A 19153-nucleotide genomic window follows, 5' to 3' on the forward strand; every position below is an offset into this window, starting at 1 on the left:
TGTTTCCAGTGACCAATGGTACTTAATACCGTTTTCTTTTTCTGGTTATGGAATACTGGAATATTCCTGGTTATGGAATACTGGAATTTCCTGGTTATGGAATACTGGAGAATAAATGAAACATGTGAAGCTTAGTGCAGGGCCTGGCACACAGCAGCATTCAATAAATGGTAATCTCCCTCTACTGTTCAAGGTAGAAACGTTTCTAAGTCCATTCAACTAAAGTGCCTTTGCAATTAATGATGTGCTAATTAACGTTTGGGCTTCCCTGGTGGCTCAGATGCTAAAGAATCTGCCTGTTGAAATCTACAGTAACCTCACAGCTAATTACCACTACCCACCAAAGAAATCTTTAGCATCTTCCCTTTTTCCCAGTTTCCTTGGTCCCCCACTGTATTCTTAGTAATACCTTATGGTAAAACTCTGTAGGGATAAGTTCTTAAAACAAGACTGTCACATTTAAGTTATATAAGAAATTTTTTTAATCACATAAACATTCATGAAACAGTTTTTAGAACTTTCTGCCAATGCAATTGCAAAGTATGAAGATTTTTATTATCTCAGGAAATTAAGTCCCACAAATATTGAGATGATATACAATTCCAAAGACCAACACAAAGCAACACATGTAGACAGCAGATGGCAGCACCAGAGCATCAAACCAGGCCTTTCACGTCCCTGGGAGGCTTTGACTTGCAAACATGCAGAACCCCAATCAAGGTGGGCCAAAGATAACGTCTACCAAAGGACATGAGCACTGGAAATAGTCACGTAGCACCAAGGAGCAGCACATAGGGATGAGGAAGCTGCTACATAGCATGGTAATGAGAAGGGACAATATGAGATGACAGTGTTCTGAGTCACAGACGGGGTGACTTGTTGGAGTGGTTGTAAAAATTGTACACAGAAGTGGAGTCGGGTTCTTCAGTCCTGAAAATGGAGGTATTCACCAAGGATCAGAGCCCTGTATACATATAAATACTTAAAATTCATTGTGGTTGTACCTATACAATATGAAGCTGAATTTTTAAAAAAAAAATTAAATTTATTTTCAGGTGTAGTTTATATAAACTAAAGAAAGTGGTAAGCACTAGAATGGGCTTCCCTGGTGATGCAGTGGTAAAGAATCTGCTTAACAACACAGGAGACATGGGTTCAATTCCTGGGTCAGGACAATCCCCTGGAGAAGGAAATGGCAACCTACTCCATATTCTTGCCTGGGAAATCCCAGGGACAGAGGAGCCTGATGGGCTACAGTCCATGGGGTCATGAAAGTCAGACATGACTTAGTGACTAAACAACGAAAACAAAAAGCAATAGAAAATGCGTATTATGCTTAATTTTGGGGATAAATAGTTCTTCTTATATATCAATCTGTTTGTATATGGCTTATAACTGGGAAGGAATTATTTTTTTAAAAAAGCTTTGGGATTGATTTGCCAACTTATTAACTTATACATGAAGAGATGGATTTCTGCATCCTTCTATACCCTGTTTTAACAGCTAAGACTTTGGAGAAAAAGACATCTAGATTGAAATCTCACCCCAGTGGATTTTTAGGTATATACCAAGATACTTAAATTCTCTGTGACTCATTTATAAAAAACTGACAACAGCTAACTCACAGGATTTTGTGAGAGTCAAAGAAGCAAAGCAAATAGCAAAATGCTTAACACATAGTATGTATTCAATAACTAAAAGCTATTATTGTGATTTCATGTGTATGTGACCCCTCAACCCAACTTAACATTATTTTTCTACTTTAAATTACTGGAAATGGGATTGCTAACTGTACTATGAATAGGGAAAGTGGCTGGGAACTTGGTGGCTGTAGTAATGATGTTCTTCCAAATTTTGCAGATAAAAATTAAGTTAATTTGGGAACAGAGGTTGGGGGTGGGAAATGCAAATCTTAGTTTTATATTATTTCTGGGTAAAACCTGTGTGAATATGCCTACTTAAGCTCAAGGAAAGGATCTCTGAGTAGTTTTGCTTAGCCAAGTTTGTTGAAGCCAAAGAACTTTATTGACTGATATGTTGAACAGTCTGCCCTGATCCAGAGGGCAAACTAAAGCTATGATTTTTTATTACTCACTGGCATTAGTGAGGGACCCACAGTGCAGACTTTGATGGAGATTAACTGGGAGAGTCTGTAGTTAACCAGTGAAATATTCCCTTAGACAATATCTCCTATGAGAGACAGTTCTCACGAGCCTACTGTATCAGAATACTTTCTCCTTCCTTTGCAAGGCTGGGCTGGAAGGGGGTTGAGAGTGAGTAAGTGGAATGGTAAAGAACAGCTGCTTAACACTCCCAAAATTCACATTAAAGTTGTAGCTATGTGCTCTGCTAATGGGAGGGTCACGTCTCATTCATTTTTGTGTCCCTCATGCCTCAACAGGTCTCTGCATTCAATCTGCCTATGAATATGTAAATCTTCATAATTTTGTTTCACTGAAATGTCACGTGTAGGAACACTATGCAAGTTTTTTTTTTTTTTTTTAATAAGAACATCTTTTTAGGTAGTTGCTTTGGAAATGTATAACCTGTGGTGTGATAATAAGGAATATCAAGTGCCAAGCACTGAAGCTAAGCATTTTACCTTATTCCTGAGCAAAATACAATTTGGAAACTGAGGCTTTGAGGTTAAAAAATACAACTAAGATAGCACAGCTAATAGGGGATAGGACTTAAAACTTGAACTCAAGGCTGCCTGACTTTTAATCCCAAGAGGAAAGGACTCCTCTTAATTAAGCAACACCTGGTGAGCCGCTGTCCTTCAATTTGCATTCTAGGCAGTTTTCATCCAGAATTTAAGGCCTGGTTTACCGAAAGGAGCAAGTGTGTCCACCCACCCCACCCACCTCACCCGTAACAGGAACTGGACTGGAAAAGGGAAAACGTGGCCACTGCGCATGCTCACACGGCCCTTTCTCACTCTTCCTTCCCTACCACAGAATGTCACCGCGGCAACTTTGTCGGACGACTTTAGAACGGTTCCCGCCCACTATGAAGTCAAAGGGGTGGAAGCTGTTCCTCTCTGCGACGTGGACACCCTTCTCTTCTCCGGGCCTTCCCAACTTGGAAGCCGACACCATGCGTCTCTATGTCTCGGGGATTCAAGCTGGAGTTTGCCAGTTCTCAACATGGCCGTTGACAGGCCGGTCCCAAACGGAGGCTTTTCATAGGCCAAGGTCGCACCCTAGCCCCGCCCATTTCGTCCCTCAGGGCTGCGTCTGCCTAGGTCTTTTCTACGCATGCGCGGCGGGGGCGGGCCGAGAGGTGGGACGGCCCGCGTCTTCCGTGTGCCACCGCCGCCGCCTCTGCTCTGCTGCTCTTGCCCCTCTGGGGCTGCGTAGCCGGCGTTAGCCACGCGAGGGGAAGAGAGGGGACCGACGGAGCGTGCGTGCGCGGGGCTTCCCGCAGTCCCAGCAGTTCCTCTCGCGGGGTGGACGACGGGGTCAGCAGCAGTCGGGGGAGGCCCTAGACGGCGCCATGTCGGCGGGCGGTCCATGCCCGGCAGGGGCCGGAGGGGGCTCAGGGGGAGCCTCTTGCGCCGTGGGGGTCTCCCCTGGCGGGGTATCTATGTTCCGGTGGCTGGAGGTACTGGAGAAGGAGTTCGACAAGGCCTTCGTGGATGTGGATCTGCTCTTGGGCGAGATTGATCCCGACCAGGCGGACATCACTTATGAGGGGAGACAGAAGATGACCAGCCTGAGCTCCTGCTTTGCGCAGCTTTGCCACAAAGCCCAGACTGTGTCCCAAATCAACCACAAGCTAGAGGTGAGCCTTGAGCCCTGGAGCGGGTGGCATTTAACTCCAGCCATCAGACTTCATTTAACGTACCGGTGAAAACTGCCAGCTGGGGCACCTGGGCTTCCTATGTGACGGGAGAGTGCGTGTCTGTGTGTGAAGGAAAAGGGTGAGGTGAGGTGAGGTGAGGTGAGAGCAGGAAAAGGTGTGTAGGTTGACATATAGGTCTCCTGGGGTCCTGAAAGCCACCTTCCTTGTATCTTTATGAGGCGGAAACAGGAACTAATTACACCTGTCTACTTGTGCCTTTTCGTTAAGAAGCCTAAGACTTAACTGAAGCTCAAAGATGCTCTGTCATAAGAATATTTTAGCTCACCTTTTAACATTTGAGTTTTTAGACCTACTTTCACATTGCAGGTTTGTATATCACCAGTCCTGATCATTTTGAACTATTTCAGGTCATTTTTCATTGTTGCACACAGACAGCGCTATTGCCTGCATGAACTATTTAGGGGAATTTGATCAAAGCTCTTAGGAAAATGGGATAAACAAGATAGTATCAATATCTATCTCGGTTTACAGTTAGTCCTTAAATTACAGGCAGATACCTCCAGAGCGCCCTACGGTTATTCAGATGACTTCTGATATTGAGGTTGTGTATGTACTTTACTAATTTCCCAAAGTCTGGATTTATTTTTGAAAGTGTGAAGACCGATCATTTGCTTGTGTGGGTGTGAGTGCAGTAGTAATAGTTCCCAAAAAACTGACCATGTTTTGCAGAAAATTAACGTATTTTTACAATATTTAGAAATCATGATAGATTAACATTATATAAAAAGCATTTTTTAATTGTAAATAAGAGAATGCGTCTTTCATTTTAAAGTGGATAAAAATAGGATAATGAATGATACGCAAAGCTCTTTGACATTAGATTTTCTAAGAAATCATTACTATCAGTTGTGATGATTGAGAGTGCCCACTGGATCCAGATCAATATGAATGTCAGAAATGCATTCTTGCCTGGAGAATCCCATGGACGGAGGAGCCTGGTAGGCTACAGTGCATGGGGTTGCTAAGAGTCAGAAACGACTGAGCGACTTCACTTTCACTTTTCACTTTCATGCATTGGAGAAGGAAATGGCAACCCATTCCAGTATTCTTGCCGGGAGAATCCCAGGGAAGGAGGAGCCTGGTGGGCTGCTGTCTATGGGGTCGCACAGAGTCGGCCACGACTGAAGTGACTTAGCAGCAGCAGTAGTAGCATTCTCTCCTTGGTTAGTAGTTAGTTAGCATTCTTTCTTCTTCCTGTCCATCTTGAAAAAGGTATTATAATTTATCTCTGATTAGCATAGAATTGTATATGGGAGATTTTGCGACTCTTCTTCACTGAAAGAACTGTTAATTTCTTTTATCCTTTTTGAAGAGGTTGGAAGTGTTGACTAAAGCTAATCATTTATTAATCTACATCTGTGAAAATATCTCTTGATTTCTTGATTCAGCTGTAGCTTCTAGAAGATGGTTATTTATTCAGGTAGTGACATTGCATTTGATGGTCTTTAGTAGCTTTTGTTATTCATCCTATACAACTGAGAGTTTTTACTGAGGACAGAAGAGCCTGGCAGGCTACAGTCCATAGGGTCGCAAAAAGTTGGACACAACTGAGTAAGTACACACACACACACACTGAGGATAAGCAGATTTAAAAAAATGAAACAATATCTAATTCATTTTTGAATGACTTAAGGAAACTTTGATATTTTGGTGTCAGATTTAAAAAATCCAATTTTGGAGAAATGATTGTTCTGTGAGCAGGTGATACTCAGTTTTTTCATCTTTAAATATTTTAAATGAGTATTTAGAGTTATATTAAATTATGCAATTTCTTTTTCAGAAATCATAATTATGTGTTCTGATTCCATGCCCTGGCTTAGATGGTGGCTTTATTTCTCAAAGCAAGAAATGCTAGCCCATCACAATGTGAGCATGTTTTTTTCAACATCCTTGAAGCTTTTGATTTAAAGATTTTAGAAAATAGGGGTTGTTTGTGTGTTTTTTCAGTTACAGTTGACTTCTTTGTCTGTAAGGTTATTGTTTCTCTATATAACAATTTCCACAGTTTTCATGGAATCAGTTGTGTATTGCTGAGGAGAGAGAGTCATTGTCAGTAGTGCCTTTCAAAGTAGATCTGCCATTGTATCATCTGCAGAATTTCAGAGGTTGCCCTGTGTTCCTTTAGCAGTCTTTTGAGATCTTGAAATTTTAGCAAAGATTTCATACTTTATTGCCCTGTTTTATTTTTTAGTGAGTGAATTAAATTGATTTTATTGCTTTAAGGATATGGACATTAAGACATAATATTTGAGGTCACTTATACTGTGCTGCGATTCATGGGGTCGCAAAGAGTTGGACACAACTGAGCGACTGAACTGAACTGATGGTCTGATGTGCACCAAAGTTTGATGGTTTTAGAGATTAATACTTAAACCATATTACCATAATAGAATATTTTTACAATCAAGAAACAGATACCTCCAAGAGTAACTTAGATTTAAATTGAGCATCCTTCCAGATTGCCCTTCTTCTGCTAAGTTACTGTCTTTAGGTAGTTACTTTAATATTAATATAGTAGTTAGGAAAACAGTTTTGCTACAAAAAATTTTTTTTGCTATTAAAAATATATATATAAATTGCATCTGTATGACTGCTTTTTTCCATAAGTTGTATTTGGAGAGAGGGGAGGGGGAGGGCAAAGAATTCATAACATTTTGAGGTAGTGCCATTTTTAATTACTCATGTCTCTCTTATACTTCCCACCTGCTTGAGAATCCCTGCCGTGGTGAGACACTTGGGAACAGCTGTGCTGGAATCACAGGTACTGGTTGGGACAGTCGTAGTGGTAATAATAGTAGTTGCAGGAGTATGTGTTGGAGTAGAACAAATGTCAAGAACCAGTGCTTTATTGCAAACTCACCTCTCTGCCTTGAAACATGGTTTTCTGCCTGTTCACCCTTTCTTTTAAATAACAGCTACACAGCACATCTTCTGTCACATCCTCCTTTCCCTCAGCATTTGCTGAGTCAGTATCATTTTTAAAGTGATTTACTGTTCAGAGCCATCTAGAGCTTCATTGCAAATGAACTGATATACTGTCCTTTTACTGCTTTAAAGCTATTCTGTTTTTGTTCTTTTGTTTTTAAGTGCGTCAGTTTTATTGTAGTTTGTTTAACATTGGCTGTTAACTGCTCATGAACAATTGTAGTGCCATAAAATGGTAGGTTTCAAAAACAGTAACCAACTCCCCCCCCCAAAAAAAAAATCTTGCCCCAATTCTCACTTGTCCATCCTTGCTCTTTTTTTTTTGTCTACAAGGCTGTTTGTCCGCAAGGGATATTAGTTCCCTGACCAGGGATCAAACCCAGGCCCCTGGCAGTGAGAACACCAGATCCTAACCACTGGACCACCAGGGAATTCCCCATCCTTGCTCTTTTCAGTATTACTACAGTGATTTCCCTTTGCCCAAGGCCATTCATATTTAGTTTCTAGTGCCATGTTCCATACTTGAATAAGCTGGACAGCATTCTAGACTAGTGCAGAAGTATTTTGTTTTTAAACAAGCAGTGGGACTCTTTGCAGCCTTGAACTTGAAGTTTACTATTGATCCAATATATATTTATTGAGTGCTGTGTGCCATGTGCTGTGTTGGGCACTTGGTATACAATGGAGAGCAAAAACAGATATAGTCATCACTGTTATGAAACTTAAATTCTATTGGGGGGATTTGTTTAAATAATTATCATATAAATGTGAAATTCCAACTTTGAGGAACATAGAGTAATGAGAACCTGTTCTGGGAGATCAAGGAAGGCTTCTTTTGAAGAAGTGACCATTTAGTTAAAACATAAAGGATGAGTAAGAATTAATTAGGCTGAGAGAAATAGGAGTATAATTCAACATTCCAGTAGAGAGAACAGGAAATGAAAAGTACCAGTGATAGGCGAGTGCTAATGCATTTGAAGAACTGAGAGTTGATATGCGTTATAAGAGCAGAGGGCAAAAGAAGTTTGAACAAGTATGTAGGACCACATCTTTATGATTTTCTAGACCATGTAGTAGACTTGAGGGCTTTATCATAACAATGTGAAATATTTTAAATTAAGTGGTAATCTCAGATAGGAAATTAGAATAGTTCTCTCTGGCTGTGATAAGGAGAGAGCTTGTGGAAATAAAATGAATAAATGCAGAAAACCATTGGGGGCTCTTAATTCTGATCCATGTGAGATGATGTGAGTAGGATAGCAGAGACAGAGGAAAGTGTTCAGAACAAGAGAGATTTGAGAAGTGAAAATAAACAGAGTCTAGGGATGGTTTGGAACAGAGGGATGAGGAAATTCAGGATGATTCTATGATGTCAATTGACTGGGTAAATGGAAGGATATGATATATTATCAGCAATGATTATATTGCTAACTGTCGGTCAGTTACTATGGGCCCAGCTCTGTCCTACGTCTTTTATGTATATTGATTCACCTATTTCTCACAAGTCATGTGGGGTAGGTTTATTATTCCCATTTTACAGGGATTTAGTAAGGGGCCCAAGACTACAGTATACGAAAAACCAGTCTCTCCAAAAACACATTTATCTCTGGTTGGAAAAGGAGGTAGAGAGAAAAACAACCAGAAAGAGTTGAGTGTGGCTGGATAGCCGGGAAGGGGGAGTTCAGGGGATGTTTTGTTTTCATTTTTTTTTTAAATGGAAAAATAAAGTTAAACATGTTTGCAAGCCAATGAGCAGCATCTAGTTGACGGAAAATCTGAAAATTCTAAGGAAAAGAGGGGGATTATCAGTAGCAGTAAGGTTTCTGAATGAAGATGAAGTTCAGAATACAGGTCAAGAGACTGACTTCATATTGAAAAGACAGCTGTTACACTTAAGGGGAAAGGAGGGAGTGTTTTGTGTGATGGCGTCTTTACTCTGTATAGAATAGCAGCCGGGACAACAACTGGAGGTGGTTAAAAGTAAAAGCTCAAGGAGAGTGAGCAAAATCTGAAATAGTAATGAAAGAGTGTGATAGCAAGTTGGCCAGTCACATAGAAGGACTGCCAGGCAGTGCTGAGGTAATTTAGAGTTACCATAAATTCATGGTACAACCAGTCTGCCCCGTTGTATGACTTGCTCTAGTAACACAAACATAGTAATGAGAGTAGTAATTGCATTCATCCAGCGCCATAGCAGGAAGTTTGCTGTACACGCAAGAGTGTTATTGAAATGAAAATGGTATTGGGGATGAAGAAAAGGAGATAATCTTTAAAGGAGTATAACCCGTCTTTGATAATCATGTAGCTGTAAAGCAAGAAGAATGGTTATGGGTGAAATCCCATTTCTGTTTGGGAAATGTATTGGTTGATATCTGCAGTGGCTTGAATGGTGCTTCCCCCCCAAATTCATGTCTGCACAGAACCTCAGAATGTGACCTTATTTGGAAATAGGGTCTTTGCAAATGTAATTAATGTAAGGATGGAGATAAAGTCATAGCAGATTGTGACAGAGTATCCTCAGAGGATGCACAGAGACTCAGAGAAGAAGGCTGTGTGAGGATGGAGTCGGAGATTAGAGAGGGACAGGTCTACAAGTCAAAGAGCCATGGCATTAGGAGACTGGCATGGGATGGTTTCTCTTTCAGGGTTTCCAGAAGTCATGAGCCGTGCCAGTACCTGGATTCCAGGCTCCTGCATCGTGAGCTGTGAGAAAATAAAGTTTTGTTCTTTGAAGCCACCTAGTTTGTGGTAATTTGTTATGACAACCATAGGAGACTGATACCATTCACTGAAGTGAGGAATCCAGAAGACAGAGCAGACTGGCAGGAAAGAGAATGGTTGCCTTTAGGAGACTGTGCATTGTTAAGGTCTTTATCCTTTTTTGCATATTCCTAACATAGTTTCCTGGGCTTCCCTGGTGGCTCTGACAGTAGAGAATCCGCCTGCAATGCGGAAGACCTGGGTTTGATCCCTAGGTTGGGAAGATCCCGTGAAGGAGGGCATGGCAACCCACTCCAGTATTCTTGCCTGGAGAACCCCATGGACAGAAGAGCCTGGGGAGCTACAGTGCATGGGGTCGCAGAATCGGACACGACTGAGCAACTAAGCACAACGCAGCCACGTGGTTTCCTAATTACTTCTTAACCCCTCCAAATCATCCTTTCGTTGCCAAAATTCATTCTAAGGTGATTCATATTAAGGCTCATATCAAAAAAGACAGCTCTAACCCTGTCACTCTCTTTGTATACCTCCTTATCACTTACTGGGCTTCCCACATGGCAGAAGTGATAAAGAACCCACCTGTAAATGCAGGAGACATAAGAGACGTGAGTTCGATACCTGGGTTGGGAGGATCCCCTGGAGCAGGAAATGGCAACCCACTCCAGTATTCTTGCCTAGAGAACCCCATGGACAGAGGAAGCTGGCAGGCCACTGTCTATAGGGTTACACAGAGTCAGACATGACTTAAGTGACTGAGCACGCATATTATCACTTACTGGCTAAAATTCATACTCTGGCACATTGTTCAGTGCCCAGTCTGTCTGTCCTTTTCTCTCCTCACCCCTTGTTAGCTGCTTGTCCCTCAGTAAAACTGGTCTAATTTCTTTTCTCTAAATAGGCCTGCTCTTTCTTGGCATCTCTACCTCGGCATAGACTTTTGTGTATAGTAACTTCTCTGTCCCCTTTGTCCACAGGATCAAACACCCTCATCTTTCAAGACACCGCTTACATCACCATTTGTTTTGAAGGCTTTCCTCATCCAACAAGCCTTAGTCCTAACACCTTGAAACTCAAGCTGTTGTAAGATTTGTTACATTGGGCTGTAACTAGTGGTTACCACATTTCTCTACTTCTGTAAAGTAAGCTCCTTGAAGGTCAAGATTTTGTTGTAGGTGGAATTATCTGAACTATCAAATGCTTGTGAAAGCTGACTTTTGAGGGTAACAGTATCCCTTTGTGAACCCATTTTGGTTTCTGAAAATTGGTTGGTGGTTTTTTCTCTCCATGGTTCTTCCCATACCATATTGAGAAGTAAATAATTCCTTTCAGTGTGGTTATCAAGTTGACTTATATATGTGGATTACAGAGTTGGCCCCTTAAAGGGGCCAGTTTTTGGAAATTTGGAACTCACACATTAAATACCAACCTTTCTGACCTTCTTGCCTCTGTATCTCACCTGCTAGGGGTTTTCATATCTCAGACCTTTCCCTTCTGTGTGTGTTAACAGATCTCCATTCAGCATTCCCTTCTTTCTGACTCCCTTTGTTTCTTCTTGAATTGGTACATCACGCATGCCTCTGTATAGGTGTTTACAACACTTTACATCATCATTGAAATGTATTTTTAATCTCATTCTATTAGACATAAAATCCTCAAGGGCAGAATCCAGGTCTTATTTATCATTTTTTCCTCCAGTTCCTGGCACATTGTATATACTCTACAAATGTTTATTTGAATGAGTAAATCATTTGAAACAACTTTAGTTATTTTGTTCTGCCATGAATCCTCAAAGATTACCAGTAATCATTCTGTAATACAGGTTTCATGAGAGCTGGGATGGTGTCTCTCTGGACGACTCTGCTGTCCATTGTGTCTAAGATGGTCCCCACCACATTTTTGAATGACTGAATCAGTCACAAAAATACGATTTCTGAGTTACTATTTCATGGTATTCCATTTTAAGAACAAGTTGAAACTGACTGAGTGTAACTTTAAACATCACTGTTTTAGAGTACTGAGTATGGATTTAGTGTACTTGTAGTGTTTCTAATATATTGGGTAAATTCATTCTGTTCATTCCACCTCCAGTTTGATCATAGAGCAACTGAATTCTTTACATTAAAATGAAAAGTGAAAGCATTTTATATTGTTTGGGACTTCATTTTGAGGTTTAAAATACTTTAACTTTTAAAAATATACCACAGATTTATCTACTTTCTTCCATTTCAGATCCCCTAACTCTAGTTCAGTCACATTGTCTCCTATATTACACACAGCTTCCTTTTAAAAAACATAAATATGATCATATCATTTCTGTTTTAAATTCCTCAGTTATACTTTGAGTTAATTCAGACTCTTTATCACTGATGGTGAACTCTCTGTGATCTGACCTCTGGATAGCTCTTCAGTGTCATATCTTATTATTATTCCCATTTTTTTTGTATGGCCCAGTCCACATGGGTCTCCTTTCAGAAACTAAAACAATAATTCTTAAACTTTTTGGTCTCAGGACTCGTTTACATTCTACAGTTATAACGTCCTCAGAGAGCTTTTTATGAAAAAAAAATACAGGTTATATCTACTGGTATTTACTGTATTAGAAATTAAAACTGAGAAAACTAAATATTTATTGGGTTGGCCAAAAGATTCATCAAGCTGGAATCAAGATTGCCGGGAAAAATATCAGTAACCTCAGATACGCAGATGACACCACGCTTATGGCAGAAAGTGAAGAACTAAAGAGTCTCTTGATGAAAGTGAAAGAGGAGAGTGAAAAAGCTGGCTTAAAACTCAACATTCAGAAAGCTAAGATCATGGCATCTGTTCCCATCACTTCATGGCAAATAGATGGGAAAACAGTGGAAACAGAGACTATTTTGGGGGGCTCCAAAGTCGCTGAGATGGTGAGTGCAGCCATGAAATTAAAAGACGCTTGCTCCTTGGAAGGAAAGTTATGACCAACCTAGACAGCATATTAAAAAGCAGAGACATTACTTTGCCAACAAGGTCCATCTAGTCAAGGCTATGGTTTTTCCAGTAGTCATGTATGGATGTGAGAGTTGGACCATAAAGAAAGCTGAGCGCTGAAGAATTGATGCATTTGAACTGTGGTGTTGGTGAAGACTCTTGAGAGTCCCTTGGACTGCAAAGAGATCAAACCAGTCAATCCTAAAGGAAATCAGTCCTGAATATTCATCTGGAGGGACTGATGCTAAAGCTGAAACTCCAGTACTTTGGCCATCTGATGGGAAGAACTGACTTATTTGAAAAGACCCTGATGCTGGGAAAGATTGAAGGCAGGAGGAGAAGGGCAGAACAGAGGATGAGATGGCTGGATGGCATCACCGACTCGATGGACATGAGTTGAGCAAGTTCCAGGAGTTGGTGATGGACAGGGAAGCCTGGCATGCTGCAGTCCATGGGGTCATAAAGAGTCAGACATGACTGAGCAACTGAACTGAACAGAACTGAAAAGACTCATTCAGTGTTTCCCGAATGAACCTTTTGGCCAACCCAGTATTAGTAAAAGTAGCGACAGTTTATAGCACAGGGAACTAGTCAACATCTTGTAATAACATATAATGGAATTAATTTCAAAGATAATATATGTGTATGTGTATAGCTATATATACATATGTATATGTATAATCTTGCTGTGCATGTGAAACATTGTAAGTCAACTATACTTCAATAAAATGTATATATTAAAAAAATAGCAATAGTAAACCCATTGTGTGTTAATATAATTATTAATTAAAATAACTATACTTCGCCCCAAATTATGAGTAGCATTGTTTTACATTAAAATTTTAAAAAAATCTGTCTCAATAGATAGCTGGACTCTTGTATCTGCTTTTACATTCAAACACTTGTGATATGTGGTTTTGGTTATAGAAAGAAAATTTGACCTCACAGAGATAAGTACTTCGATAAGGGAGCAGTATTTTAATAGCCATTTCAGATAATTGTGGATATTCTTTGATAGTAAAAGGTAGTTACTTAAAGGTTAGTTACAATGTGGAGTATGAAACTATCAGTGAACCATTTATATACCATCACATTAAAATACATTGGTCTATCTTTGTAGCCTTTGAATGAATCTTTTACCAAGGCATGACTTTAACATTGTGTGTGGTCATTTTGAAAACATTGGTTTGCTGAGTTATCCAGATCTTCCAAATGTGGACACACCTCATAATACAGTAGCAAAAAATCACATTTGTTAATATCTCCAATCACATGAGAAATATTTAAATATTGGGAAGCTGTCAGGTTTATGGTGATGGATTCAGATTTTCCAAAATTCTCATTTTCACTTGAAAGTGTAAATTTTTACCATTGGCAACAAATGCTGTCAGTTGTTTTCCTTGGAATAACAGATTCACTTTATTTACCTTTAAGAACATGTCTGCCAGATAATATCAATCTTAATAACCACAGTTTGTTCTTCTTTCAAATAAAAATGGTGTTCCAAGAAAAAAATGTTGAGCTTTGCAACTCAAGCAGTTGCATAAGTGCTTTTTCTTGAGACAACATAGTTTAATATGCCCCAAAGTGAAAATGAAAAGGCTAGTTTTAGTCACTCAGTCGTGTCTGACTCTGTGCAACCCCATGGACTGTAGCCCGCCAGGCTCCTCTGTCAAAACTTTCTAGGCAAGAATGCTTGAGTGGGTTGCCATTTGCTTCTCCAGGGGATCTTCCCGACCCAGGGATTGAACCCAAGTCTCCTATATTACAGTCTGATTCTTTACTGTTTGAGCCATCAGGGAAGCATTAGGGATGCTTTATGCGTGCTTCCCATTTCATCCCACAGAACATTAAAAACTTATTCAAGGGTTGAGATTTTTAGAAAGTGATAATTTTGCTGCTTTATTGGGACATTTTGAAGTGTTTTTTGTTTGTTTTGTACTGGGAGTGCATGTTAGTGAAACATACATTGACTGCTGGTAGTTAGGTGCCACTGCCTTAATGTGTTGTCAGCCTTCTAGTCATTATTGCTTTAACATCTTTGGAACGAATGTCAGCACAATAAAAAAGGCAAATAATACTTTATTATTATGAAAATAATTTTGGCTTTGCTCTGAAATGGTCTGAAATGGTCACACAGACCAGTGAGAACTGCTGCCCTTATAATAACTGCAACTGTTACCAGAAGTGTTCCCAGAGGATAGCCATACACTCCCATCCCACTAATTGTCTTTGTTTAGCTCCTTTCAGACAGCTTATTATGGCTTTTAATTATGTATATTACTACTGACTTTGTACTGACCTTGGACAAGTTACCTAATCTTTCTGCTTCACTTCCCTTTGTACAAAAAAGTATCTTTGAGGATTATTGTGAGGATTAGGGCAATTAAAACATGGGTTTGTTCACAACAGTGCCTGGCACATGGTTGATGCTATTATTATATATGCCATTCATTTTCTGTATGAGCCGCCTCCTGTGCAAGGCCAAGCTAAGCTTTGAACGTCAGGATCCACATTTGTTTCATCCAGCAGTGTATCCCTTGGGCCCAGCCCACTGCTTGATGTATATTGGTGCCTAATAAATAACTTGTTGAATAAATGTGTGATGATGTGGAAGACTAAAAATAGCTGTAGAATACTTTGGGGAGAAATGATGACAGATGAAGTTAGTGGTTTATGCTTGGATTGGAAATTGGAGCAGAGAGGTAGAGTTTTCTCACAGAACTTTCATAAGCCAAATGAACATGCTATTTCGAGAGCTGATATGTAATTAAAAAAGAGAATATTATTTCCTCTCTTGAGTTAACAGATCTTGATGTTTAACCTTTGAATATATTTTCTGTTTGCTCACAGTCTTTGCTTTAGAACAGGACTCACTGGCTTTTTATAATCTTGGATATTAGAGCAGCGCCAAGTATCCTGGTCACAGGAAGAAAAGAGAAAATAGAGAAAGAGTCTTTATAAAGGTGTGGGTTAAATTAAATGAGCTGTAAGACTTTGTTCGGCTATTTTGAAAAAGTAGAAGAGAAGAAAGAGAATGGATCAAAATGCTTTCATTAGTAACATTATCCCCTTGATTCTTGTCACAGAGGGGAAAAGGCCATGTGAAGCAATGATGCTCTTGTCTGTCAGGTAGCTTACAACCTTTTATATAAGAATGATAGGTTCTTTTAAAAGTTTAGACCCTGGGGAAAAAAAAGACAGTCTTACTGGATAAAATAGCATTGTTTGTTTACATGTTTCTTACATGTTACATGTTTCTCCTATTAATAGGAAGCTCAATATTTAATACTCAATAAACTGTAGTAAGGCTTTTATCTTTACCAAGTCATATCCCACCATCATTGTATGATTTTTATTTTTTTACATTTGTTTGATTGATCTTACGAGCTTTAAAACCTTTGAGGAAAGTAGGTGGGTATAGATGATAAATTTTAGACATTGACGTTAAATGGTGTTATTGCTGGAGATTTAAATTCCAATCTGTACTTTCATCCTAAATTGCATTTGCAAATAGTAAGAACATACATTTAAAAGCATAATTGTTTCTTTTTAATGATGTAATTACATTTTATACACATATTTTAAAATAAAGTATAGAAGCGTTTGCAGGGAAATGTGGTCTTTATCAGCAACTTTGTATGCTATGGTTCATAACGGTTAAATTGCTATTTGAAGTCAACAGGTTTCTTTGTAATTCCAACAAAGAACCACTCTTGAGTGTGTGTGCTTTTGTGTGCAAGCCTGTCCTTGCCTACATGTGTGTTTGTGTATGTGTGCACATCCACATGCATTTGGATGTTTGGGGGGTGAGGCTGGCTACATGGTGTATGTTCAGAGTAGTCTCTTGCTTAGAGTTCTAATTCTGGTATTTGAGATGTGATCTCATTCGGAACTCATAGACTCCTTCCTTTCCATTTTTCCTATTAACTGCCAGAATTACAAAGGATGTCAGGAGGTCTTGAGTTTTAATCCCATACAGTTTGTAATTTAGGACAACTCACCTAATCTCTTTGGGCCTCAATTCTTCATGTGCAAAATGGTTTTATCAGATTTTTAACTTAGATTCTTAGCTTAGACTTATTAAAATTTTATCAAAAGAGCTGTACAAAATGCCCAAAGGAATGAATGACCTGGATCCAAATTCCCTGCTGTTGGATATTTGCTAATTTCTTGTCTTAGTTTAATTCTCCCCAGAACAAGAGATTTGGGGGGATGCTTACAGTAAAGTAATTGCCTTTTTTTATCCATAAGACAGTTAAATAAAAACTAGCCTACATCTAGAAAGAAAAAGTATAGCTGTTGTACATTTTTACAAAATTGTATGGACAGAGGATTAAAGTCTAGACAGTGTGGAATAATAGGAAACTCTGAATAAAAAATTGCTTTGATTTTTGGTGCCACAGAATGGAATCAAGTACTTAAGAACTAGAAAGGAATTAACTTGATGGAAAAGAATTTGAGGTAAGAAATAGAGTAGTAATGACTACATATACAAATGAATGGTAATGATAATCCTAAAAAAATCCTAAAAAGTTATTTAGGTACACTGTCTTTCTTTTTCATTCCTGAGAATACTGCATTCCTAAGTTGCAGAATATGCCCAGAATTCTCATACATCTCCCCACTCCGTTCTAGCTGATAGTGGAGATCCAGGGACTATATTTGAGAGTCACTGCCTTAGAAAATCTCACCATTGGTTGATTTAAGGACCTTTAAGTGAAAGTCAAGGTCCTAAGGCTCAGAGATCCTCCTAGGGTGAAGTCTTTTTGTTCTTTATGAGTTCTAGGAAAAGAATATCCTGATTCTTTCAGGATAGAAAAATCGAATGTAGGAAAGTGAAAAGAATGAATCCCAAATAAAGTCTATATGTAAGGTGGTCTTTAACTGGTTTTGATTTTGCTTTTTAATAGATTTTTTTAGATACCAATGTAGAAATGTAAGATTTGAAGGTTGAAATCAGCCATTTATTTTCTTATTTTCATTCTTTCCTGGTTATTGCGTGACCAAGGTTAGTGATGTGAAAGATGCTTAGGTGTTTTTTACGGTCAAGCTAGATTTGAGTCTTATTTACCAGCTGTGTGATCTTGGGCAAATTGCTTAAATTCTGATTTCCAGTTTCCTTAACTATTAAAAAAAGGAGAGAGAGAGAGAATGATGATAAGAATTACAATGACGCATGGTACGTGTACATCTGCCATATGGTAGGTAAATGCTTGCTTTGTGGTAACTGTGAATATTGTTAGTAAGTTAAACAGGTATTGTAGCAGCAGAAACATTTTTTCCTTACAGCTAACTGCTGTAAGGAAAAGCAGATAACACATCTGCTTCCTTGCTCCAGGAGTAAGGATTGGCTTCAAAGGGCGGTTCTGCCACTGGCTGTTCGGATAGCCATAGAAAGAAAATCAGCTTTGATGGGCGTTGGTTTTGTTATCTAAATAGTAATCATCATAATCATAGTCTTTATGTTCTCTAAGATCTCTTTGACCTCCTTCCTTCCAAGGCAAGGGACAACAGGGTAGCATGGAGGTCTTTTGAATATTAATCTGCTAACCTAGGGCTTCCCCAGTGGCTCAGCAAGAAAAGAATCTGCCAGCCAATGCAAGAGACGCAGGAGACCCAGGTTCTTTTCCTGGGTCGGTAAGATCCCCTGGAAGAGGGCATGGCAACCCACTCCAGTATTCTTGCCTGGAGCATCCCCATGGAGAGAGGATCCTGGCAGGCTGCAGTCCATAGGGTCGCAAAGAGTTGGACACGACTGAAGTGACTTAGCATGCACACAGAGATATCCCAAGATATCCTGCTAAATTAATTCATGAATACCACTTATGCCTCTTTGTATCTTTCTTAATGCCAGAAGTTTTGCTCAGCTATTAATAAATAATGAGGCTTTTGATTTGAAACATAAATCATAATGGAAAACCAGACAGTACATACCTGTTGAAACACATCGTGTACTTCTTGCCATAACCATTTAAGTACCGTTATTCATCGGTATTTGTAGGGGATGGTTCCAGGCCTTCCCAGCCCCACCCCTCCAGATGCCAGAATCCATGGATGCTAAAGTATCCTATATAAAATGGTGCAATATTTGCACATAAGCAGTGCACATCTTCCTGTGTATTTTAAATCATTTCTAAGTTAACCTATAATACCTAATACAATGTGAATGCTATATAAATAGTTGCCAGCATGAAGCAAACTAAGTTTTACTTTTTGGAACTTTCTGAAGCTTCCTGCCACCCACTCCCCCCCCCCCCCCGCCCCCAATATTTTTGATCCACAGTTGGTTGAATCTGTAGATGCAGAATGTGTAGATACAGATAGCTGACTGTAAATCTGATTAAACCTTTAGGTTTATATTATAAAAATTTATTTCACTTGTTTAATTTTACTTTTTAAATGTGGCTACTGGAAAAATTTAAATCACACATGTGGTTCATATTAAATTTATCTTAGGAAGTACTGATCTAGCCTATCACAGCTTTTCTATTGCAGTGAAAACGTGAGATAAAGATTTCTGGGAAAGATCACAATGGATCAAGTTTTAAATTTTAAAACATCTTTTGTAAAAACAGAAGAACTAGAATTACGAAAAAAGAAATCCAGTCATAGCCTCTTAAGCAAAACTAGATGAGGAGAGGGTGTCCTCATAAGCCCCAGAACATGGGTGGGT

General features: G+C 39.2%; 1 protein-coding gene across 2 annotated transcripts in view; it reads left to right on the top strand.

The window, feature by feature from the left end:
- Positions 1 to 3283: 3283 nt before the first annotated feature.
- GOPC (golgi associated PDZ and coiled-coil motif containing) overlaps positions 3284 to 19153 on the top strand; it is a 40336-nt gene continuing 24466 nt past the window's right edge. For both annotated transcript variants that reach the window (XM_065911250.1, XM_065911251.1), the window contains exon 1: positions 3284 to 3783. In XM_065911250.1, the coding sequence (XP_065767322.1) occupies positions 3496 to 3783 (288 nt within the window). In that variant the 5' untranslated portion in view covers positions 3284 to 3495. The remainder of the gene's footprint in view (positions 3784 to 19153) is intronic.

Source organism: Muntiacus reevesi, chromosome 19 (assembly GCF_963930625.1).
Source record: "Muntiacus reevesi chromosome 19, mMunRee1.1, whole genome shotgun sequence".
NCBI classification, from domain to species: Eukaryota; Metazoa; Chordata; class Mammalia; order Artiodactyla; family Cervidae; genus Muntiacus; species Muntiacus reevesi.